A 10,256-nucleotide genomic window follows, 5' to 3' on the forward strand; every position below is an offset into this window, starting at 1 on the left:
TTTCTCGACAATGTGCCTCTCCTCGTAAAACTTCTCCCGCGTCTCTCCGTACTTATATGCGTGCCTCAGGTTGAATCCGAATTGCAGGGATTCAATGCATCGCACCTCCTCAGATTTTTGCCGATGACAATTTTTCCGATCTATTCCTCATCGACGAATAGAGATTTGATCCGATGGTAAAAAAAAACGCACCGTGTAAACAGTACATACACTAGTCATTTCGACTCATCCACGGTCTCGCAATCCAGTATCATCTCGGGATTATCTCCTGACTGAATTTCGTCGTGACTCCGTATCATACAGTCTTGCAAGTTATTAATCTCCGCGGTGTCTCCTCTCGCGAAACTTCGGCATGCGCGGCATTCGCTTCCGGGAAAGCGTCCGACAGAGCCGCGGCGAATGAATTTAATTTCGGCGACCGACTTCGCGGAGCGACATTATTAGTAACATAATAATATTCAGCTCGTCGTCGTCGTCGACGCCCCGCTTTCCCCTTTTTCTCCGCTATTTCTCTATTTTCTAGTTAATAATTAACATTAACGCAGGACGCGAAGCAACGTTCGGCAACGGTCGCACGACAACTGCAGCTGCATCGGGAGAATGCATCGCTCCCTTCTTCCTGATAATTTTCTTGTGGCGCGAGTCCAACATCTGTCTTCGATCGACGATGGAATCCCCGACACCTTCGTGGGGGGGAAGCGGTCGTTTTGTTTTCACACACACAATCCCCTCGGTCCTTCGGAGCGTCATGAAGAAGTTATAGCGCCAATTGCAGCGAACGCTCTATGACTTGCACAATACCGCGGCTATAGGCTATAGATCCCGAGAATGGAGATAACGAAGCGAGAATCGCGATCGATACGCACTTCCGAGATGACGAATCACTCCGCGAATGTACACGCGCGATGTACACGATTGTTCGCGTGAGAAAGAAATCCTTGAGACACGCATATGCATTCCGGATCCGCCGAGTGCATTATAAACAGTTTGCGTTTTCCACGCGCAAAATTCTCGATTGCCGGCTATATTCGCACTTTCTTTCCCGTAAAATCTGTCTTTCCTCGTCAGCTCTTAAGAGTCTCCGCTAAAATACACTTTTGACGGCTCATATTGCCGCAAAAGCCAACTTTTCCTTCGCGAATAACTTAATTTTCTTCGTCGGTCGACGTCATCATCGATCACGACGGCACGCGTCCCGCCGGAGAACCAATTCGGACTGCGGCGCGTCGAACGTAACAGTCGATTCGGATATCCATTCATCAAGGAACACCGGGGAACAGCGCGCTGTCGGTTCCGAGCGCGAGGCCGCACTACGAGCGAATCGGCGGCGCGCGGCTTTGGGTTCCGTCGAGAGCGCAAGAGAGACTCTCGGCACTCGCACGAGTGAGTCAGCTGGCTGCGTTTCGTACTTACCCATCACGAACGCACGCCCACGCGAACGCACACGCACGCGGTAGCGAATCGAGCACATTGCGCATCGCTGGGTCCCTCGAGCCCAACGTGATTGACCCTCACCCTGCGAAAGCCGGGTCTCCCTTCTCGACCCGGGGGACAAAAGAACGACTAGTCCTTTTTCTCTCCCTTAAAATATAATTACGCTTCGGAATCCTCTTAAGTGAATACACCCTCGACATAATCACGTCCTTCTAATTTTAGAAATGTAATCCCGCTAATTTACACGGCGTTTTAAATGCTAAATCAAGCGTGTCGAGGAAGGATCATCTGTTAGAGATGTTCTAATTCTAGCTAAAGCTTGAGGAGGAATCTTTACATTGTTGAATATTCTTAATTCAAAGCAGCAAGACGAGTGCATTATTTCGCCGCATAATTACTTTCGCCCTGAAAATCGTGCTCTCGAAAAGACAATAAACACGATAATTATGAATGCTTCAGCGAAAGGCGCGCCGCGAATGTAGTGCGAGAGACTAAATACATCGCGTAACAGGCGCGCTCAAAATTGCACAGTTGCATCTCGAAACATCGCACAGAACAGTTTAATTAAACGAATAATTCTCTCGCGAGATGACGCGCGTCGATAAAAATAAGGTGGCGAAGTCTTCGCGACTTCTGTACAAATGAAACAATTTCATTCCATCTCACTCGCGTACTTGAGGGAGAGAAGGGCAAAACTTTGCGGAAACTTTCTCAAAAACGGGCATGCGAAGTTACCCAGTGACTGAGCGAGCGAGAGAATTGATCGTGGAAAGCGCCCGTGCGCGTTTCCTTTCGTAGAAAGCATCCGACAATGCGAAACAATGTACCGCTGTCGCACACAAAGCGAGCTGGGCTTATTTTCTCACGGTGTATATATTGGATTACTTGCTCTCTGGCGAAGGACGTTGCCGTTAAGCGTCGTAAAGGCAGAGACGTGTGACGCAGCGACAACCTATCTCATGCTCCCGGCGACGCCTCCGTCTTTTGCGAGGCCGGTTTATCCATGGCATCGGGGGGCACAACGTTGCCTGGGACTCTCGTAGGAGTGTTTAAAATAATAAAGAAGAGAAAACCTTCCGCGAACGATAAATTAACGAGCATTCAAGTGTCTTTAATAATTTAATACGACGTCGTGAATACGGTGCTGTGCTTGATCGCATGGGAACTCCCGCTTTCGACTCGCCACCCACATCGGCATTTCCCTATCTGCGCGATTTCGAAAACGGCTTCGAAGTTGTTGCCCAGGTGCGAGCAGCGCGTCACTTTCACCGATTACCTATAATGCTTTTTAAAGGCGCCCGTTCGAGCACGGAACAACGTGTTGTTATTATTACGTAAAATATACGATGTACCAGCGACATTGCGGTTTTAAACGTTTTTAAACATTGAAGTGAGAATAGAAATGCCAAATATACCTTCGCAACCGACAGATATTTCTAATGCAAAATTAGCTGTAAATATACAGCTGTAAATAACAGCAATGCATACGCATAGCTAAAAAGTTTTACGCGCAAAAGTAGAAGCTCTACTACGCACACGCTTTGTTCGCGGTATTAATCGTTTCCGAGTATGTGTCATGGTCGTTGTAATTACTCTAAAAGGAGCCGTCAAGGCACGTAGCGAGGCCTCGGTCTTTCTCCGTCGTCCGTAATGTGAATGCAGGTGTCTCGGGCTAAATTGTCGTGACTGAATGCGATCTGGATCGGTCGACTGATCGATATTTCAAGATCAGTAGCGCACCGGGTGCTTATACACGTGCATCGGCATCTCAATAATCGTTTTAATCCGACGCTACCAAGGTGAAAATATATGTAGCATGATTACTAAGGTGAGATTTATTAAACCTCAATTAATTTGAAATTTTTAATTGTAATGTAATAAAATTTTTCAAATATTTTAAATTAAGACAGGTTGTATCTTTGACCAAACTGACATTTAGTTAATTGAGTATTAAATGTCAGTTTGGTCAAAGATACAACAAAATCATTTTTAAACGGGATTAGCGCATATCATTTTCCATTAGGTTCTTTTCTCATTACATTAAATAGGTATTATTTTTTTCAGTAATTGTCTCTTTCTGAAAGACAAGATCTTTATAATTTCACTATTAAATGAACAGAGGGAGAAAGAGACGAAATAGATTGCTGTACGTTCGTTAAACGTTCGTTTCACTTTCAACCAAATGATTGAATTCGCATCGGCTTGCAGAAATGTGGAGATAATTTTTACAACGGTAATTGGACGCGATATGCAAAACCTAAGGATAGTTCGTATTTTTCGTGAATGTTTTCAGTGGACGTAGAAATCGGAACGTGTATAATGCGCGAGAAACCACAGCGGCTAATTGCACGGCTCCGCGCGCACACGCGCGTGTTGCAGCGCGTGTCTTGATGCACGTTTGATAATTGCACCGCCTATTACGGTGAGGAATGCGGGAGCTCGTCCGCTCTTGCGCTAGAAAAGCAGGAGGAGGAGAAGTCCTCAGCGACACGCCTTAAATTAGGCGTATTAGTTTCCAGTACATTAATCGACGGAAACGATCGAGACGGGATCGCACTCGAGAGCAAGCACGCGCGGCGATAAGATCGGCTCTTCTCCTATCACCGCCGGCAACGCGGAGTAAAAACGCGCCGCTGCCGATGCGTTTACTTTCAGAACGATCGCGAAGCTTCCCTCGGATCGTGACGGATCGACACAGCTTACAGAAATACAAAAAATAAATAAGGAATTGCGATAAATACGATCGTTCGCCACGCAACAGGAACGACCTTGCTTTCCAGAAACGAGAGAAGGAAACCAGTTTACGCGTTATGCGTTACTCCAGTAAATTTCTCTTCATGCCGATCCCTCAGAGTAGCTAGATTGCTATTCTAGTGTGCAATATTTTATATAACATTCATGGAAATTATGCTTTGTATAATATTTATATATCCCTCAGAGTAGCTAGATTGCTATTCTAGTGTGCAATATTTTATACAACATTTATGGAAATTATGCTTTGTATAATATTTATGGAATCTGCTTGATAAATCTATATCCGGTATATTTGCAAATGTATAGTTTATAGGTACTTTACTTCCACAGCGGCTTTTTTACAATGCTGTCGGCAATACAATTTTGTCTGGAAGCTAGACCGACTAAAATGACTTAAATGATACTCGTTGAACGTGTGCCAAGCGTGATCGTCGATAACGAGGCCGCTTGAGCATGGCCAGATATCGATTGTTCATCGGTGCGGATTGCGCGGGCCGTCTGCCAGAATTAACGGAACAAAAAGAACGTTAAATCTTGTGACGGTGAGAAATTAGCTAAGCGACTAGCGCAACAGCGTGCAAAGAAAGCGCGAATTTGATATCCCGCGTGATGTTGATCGAAGAATTTTAAACATAAAATAAAAGTAAATAACAGATGATATGTTAAAATATAATTTCTCCGCATAATAGTACTGTATTTTCAAAGTGATAAGAGAATAAAGAAATCTTTTGTATAATGTATAAAGATATGAATATGTTTGAAAAATAAAAAAAGGCCTAGACTCTCTTATAAATAAAAAGTTCAATTGCACCATGCAGACTTACAATTAAACAGGCTTAGAAATAAAGCTCTTTCGGGTCAATAAACGAAGCCGTATTACCGAGCGATCGATACGAAATTCCCTGAAAACCGAAGCTATTCACATAAAAATCTCCGTCGGCGAATTTATACGAGAGCCCAAGAGTGGCTCTCTCGAGACGCACGATCTCGCTCGGAATTAACGGGGCAATTAAAGAGATAATTAGAGTGTTGGGTCGCATGATTCGTCGAAGACGCCGCGGCGTCCGCGTGCGCAGGTGAAACGCCGGCAAGTTTTATCGCGCAGTAAATAACATTGCGGCGCAGGAAACGAACGCCATACTCGTCACACAGCTCGAGAATAGCTTTACTGCCGGGCACGGTCCATCCTGCAAATACCACACGTGACGAACGTCTTCGGACACACGGCTACGAGGAGGAACGCGAGTGTCCCGCGTCCCGCGATGAAAATAATCTTTATCACGAGCCCTATAATAAATTCATCAAAAAATCCATTTGCTGCACTTGAAGACGTCCCTTCTCGCGCAGTCTCGATATCCGACGTATGCTCCGTTTATGTTCCATTTTATGATGTACTATATTATAGTATTATAGTATTGTCATTTTTCATCATATTATATTCCTAACAATAAGTATTGTTATAATTATATATAATTATTGTTATTATTAGAGTATCTTATCATATTATATTCCTAAGTATAATAATTATTATTATAGTACTATAGTATTTTATTATTGTATTATATTCCTATCATCTGTGTTTTATACGCCTCATGTTTCATCCAGAATTAGTCGCGCAGGTAATTCTTTTCAGAGAATCCCTCTCCAAGGTTCACAAGGCCCAACGAGCCTTTTCAGGCTTCTATTATAATTACAACCCTACGTTCTTCGGGGGTCCATTCTGATTTCGGCGATCCCCGGAAGGGAAAAGAGGCAGAGGGACCTACCTGGCGAGACTCGTAGGCGTCGGAGAAGTGTTCGGAATCGCCTCCGCTGGACTGCTGGTCGGCCGACGCCGCCGCCGCGGCACCAGTTGCGGCAGCAGGCCTGCGTCGATCGTCTGCACTCGCGCCGCGATCCATCGCCGCGTCGTAGAACACATGGACGGCGCTCGTACCGTCGGCGGGCGCGTCGTCGTCGGCGACGCCGTTGCACGCGCGCTTCGGTTGCTGTTGCTGCTCGTCCTCCTTTGCCGTCGTCGTCGTCGTCGGCAGCGGCGACGCGGCTTCTTCCTGCACCCCCGCGGTCTTGCTGCTGCCCTTAACGAAGAGCCGCGAGATCGTGTTCCACATTCAACGGGATGATGACGATCGCGTCGGGATCCGTGGCTTCAATCAACGAACCTCGATCAGCGCGACTCCCCGCCGTCCTCCTCGTCATAGCCGATGCGACTCTGCGAGGGCGACCGAACTCGCTGCCCAGGTATTCTCCTTTCAGCAGTTTTTCTTTTCTTTCTCTCTCTTGCGACGAAAGTCCCCGCGATCTTTTCTCACACACTGGCGTAACTTCACCGATCTCGTTGATCCTTAATCCGGCGTCAAGCGTCCACGTCTCGCTCTTTCCTCGGCTTATTCCTCGATTTCGCACACACAGGCACGTGACGCACTACGCACAGCCGCGTGGCGTGAACTCTTTCGTCGACGAGACGACGCGGGATCGATCAAAATCTGCAACGATAAACGAGCCACGGGAATGAGAGAGAGTGAGTGAGTGAGGAATGCGAGAAGCTTGTGTTTCGCGGAGAATTTTGTTTTCCCACGCAACATGCACACGCCGGTGTTCTTCTAATCGCAATATTAGCCCACACGAAACGAGAGAATACCGGCTTTACGGATTTCCGGCAAGCCCTTGGTTCACAGCATCGGTCCTGTTGGGACTGTTAGCCAATAAGCTCTTCCCCTCTCCTTCCCCATCTTTTTGGTCTCTCGCTGCCGTCGTAAAAGAATTATAACTAGTGATGGAATTCGGTATCTTGCAAGTAGGTTCGAGAATCTGTGGTTTCGAACTCTCTATGAATACCAAAAAAACAAGAGTTACTTACAAAATAAACTCGAATCTGGATGAAATATATTCGAACCTTTTATGAGTACTTTAGAAATGTATATATTACGTATATCTCTTCATTATCTTACAATTTTACATGATACTTATAATTACAATGACACAATGTACTCGAATACTTGTAAGATTCGATTATTTAGAAGCTACTTATAAGCACCTCTGAATAAAGCACCCATTCTAAAATTCGAAACTAACTGGTAATCGGCTACTTTGCAAATACAACGTATAAAATATTATTTCTTAGTCGAATCCAAGAAACTGAAACTTGATTACTGGATTTAACTTGGATTTTTAAGTATTGAACTTGATCTCATTCCTAATTATACGTTTTTTCTCAGCTGCTGTACAGAATAACGCATTTAGTTTTGAGGAATGACATGTTGCGACCATGAGCGATGCACATGGCACACAAATAAAAATTCTGCATGCATCACCGGTGTGATGCACATGGCAGCGAGGGTGTTAAAAAGCAACTGGGTGCAAATTAAAAGACAAAGGATGAGTTTGGACATTTTTGTCGATGACGAAATAACAATGCGACTTCCAGGAAATTTTCGAGCTGGAGCTAAACATAATTATAACTGAATTAATTATAGAATAAATGGAATTGATATTTGTTTGAGAATATAAGGACGACGACGTAATATAAGTAGCATGAATTTTAGAAGCTACTTATACCTCTGAATAAAGCACTCATTCTAAAATTCGAAACTAACTGATAATCGGCTACTTTGCAAATACAACGTATAAAATATTATTTCTTAGTCGAATCCAAGAAACTGAAACTTGATTACTGGATTTAACTTGGATTTTTGAGTATTGAACTTGATCTCATTCCTAATTATACGTTTTTCTCAGCTGCTGTACAGAATAACGCGTTTAGTTGTAAGGAATGACACGTTGAGACTTGAGACCATGAGCGATGCACATGGCACACAAATAAAAATTCTGCATGCATCACCGGTGTGATGACTCACTAATAACTTAGCATAAAAAATTATAATTTTGGCGTATGTCTATCGTGGTCGAATTGGACATTTTTTTGTTTTCTGTGTAATCGAGAAGCTTAATTATGGTAAAAGCAAACGCTTATATCGAAGTGTGTTATCATTGCTATGCTTCCCACGAAGCTTATTAAAGTTTAATCACGATAATTAGTGCTGACCCTACTGATTAATTTTCCTTCTCTATTTAATTACTCAATTTATGTACCTCATAAATAGTATTAATATTTTAAATGGATATTCAAAATTGCGTTGAATTTTGCAAATCAACTCATCTATCAAAAGCTCAATTGCTATCAATAAACCTAAATTCCTCCAAATCCCGTGGAAAATAACATATCTCGAATAACACAATTAATTCGTTCCGCGTTATTTATAAAAACCGTGCAATTCAATACTCCAGATCCGTATAAAGTGGAAGGCATTTGATTCCGAGGGATTATTATCACAAACATTATATTATTTATCAAACTTTTAAAAAATAACAATTTTATTTAAAAACCAATCGTATAAAAGAGGGCATAAAGTCGAATGTTATTAAATATTTTGTATTTGCATTTCTCTCATTGAGTGACCATGCTACTCCAACTACACGCAACTCAAGTACTCAAGTACATCGGTACACGTCAAGTACTCAAGAGTTGTCACAAATTTTTACCGTGCAATTCAACCGTCATACAAATTCGTCGTGTTATTCGAGGGGCACCTGCGTTTCTACTTTTCATCGAGATCAAGTACAATACGAGTGTACATCTTGAAACTTGGTGCAAACTGGATAACCTCAAAATTGAGAGGAAATCCAAGCTACCGACGTACACAGGCCAATCAAAAATACCTAGGATACGTGATCGAGTTTCTCTAAAGTCCCGGTGACCGATGCTGCGAACGCGCGCTTGCCCGAGATCGCGATCCCGTCGCGGACGACGGGCACGGGAGTCCGTCCGTTCCGGCGATCCCCGCCGACGATGTTACCGGCGACGCGAAACGTCCTCGATCGAACGTGGTGGCCTCCCGTCTCCCCCTCCGCACGTTTCCCTCCCCCCCCCTTCGCGCATCCGTTCCGCGACTTGACAACGTGAAATAATGCCGGGCGAAACGCGGCCAAAGGACACCGTCGCGCGAGAGAAAGGGAGAGACGGAGAGAGAGAGAACGAGAGAGAGGACTCGTTCGCTATTTTCGTCGGGAACGGCGAGCCTCTCCTCCCTCCCCCTCGCGCGCTCTTTCTCGAAAGAGCCTCGACACCGCGAGGCCGCGTATCGATCGAGGAACAACCGGGCGACGACGCGAGCGAGAGGAAGCGGCACGGTCGAAATGCCGTCGATCGGCCGTCATCGTCGTCGCACGGCTGATTCACGCAGCATTCGCGCACGCACACACACCCACACACACACACACGTACGTACAATACGCGCACACATGCGCGCGGGACGATCTCTCGCGTCTATACGCGTGTCCTACGCGTCGGAGGTCGCGCGCGCGCGAATAAAGGGGATCAAGGTGGGAATCCGAGGGGGACACGTGAACGGACACGCGAGATCCTTAATAATCCCGTCGCACTCCGAGGAGGCGACGTACCTCTTTCCTCCCGCCGCTGTTCCTCTCTCGAGATTGGCTCGGCCCTTGGAGTCCCTCTTTCTCTCTCTCTCACTCTCGCTCGCTCGAGACCCTACCGAGGTCTCGCGACCGAGCGGCGAGCTCCCGAGGGTATATATCCGGCCGCCCGCGTTCGTTGACAGCCAGCTTCAGGTCCCGGCGGGCGAGCGAGATCGCACGCACGGAAGACGCGAGGTGTCCGCGAGGACTCGACGCATCGCCGAGAAGAGGTGTGCGCGCGCGCACGCGAGGGCACACGGGATCCTCGATTCCGCGAGTCCTCCCCCCCGTTAGATTGTCCCGCACTCGCGGCTCGGACCCCCCTCAGAAATTCGTTGATCCGTCCGATCGACCGAGCGAACGTCGCGCGGAGCCGGGAGCGATCGCGGCCGACTTCGCTCCGCTCCGCTTCGCCGTCCAAAAGTCCGTGTCGCGAGGTCGGGCGAGGAGGCGCGACCGACGGGATCCGCGAAGCTGCGCTTCCGCGTACACCACACACACCACGCGCGCACACACGGCACACGGCCACCTCTCTCTCCCTCTCAGCGCGGAGATTCGCCCGTTCGCAGGCAGCAGCAATACGCCGCACG

At 46.3% G+C, this 10,256-nt stretch overlaps 1 protein-coding gene across 1 annotated transcript; it reads right to left on the bottom strand.

The window, feature by feature from the left end:
* Positions 1-215: 215 nt before the first annotated feature.
* LOC112453059 lies at positions 216-9,619 on the bottom strand. The gene is made up of 3 exons (XM_025013606.1): positions 9,473-9,619; positions 5,955-6,674; positions 216-272 (listed from the first exon to the last, which is right to left on the bottom strand). Exons 2-3 carry the CDS (start codon positions 6,297-6,299, stop codon positions 216-218), a joined length of 402 nt encoding a protein of 133 aa, XP_024869374.1. The 5' UTR covers positions 6,300-6,674; positions 9,473-9,619.
* Between the last annotated feature and the right edge of the window lie 637 nt (positions 9,620-10,256).

Source organism: Temnothorax curvispinosus, unplaced genomic scaffold, assembly GCF_003070985.1.
Source record: "Temnothorax curvispinosus isolate PA1 unplaced genomic scaffold, ASM307098v1 QBEX01003967.1, whole genome shotgun sequence".
Classification (NCBI taxonomy): domain Eukaryota; kingdom Metazoa; phylum Arthropoda; class Insecta; order Hymenoptera; family Formicidae; genus Temnothorax; species Temnothorax curvispinosus.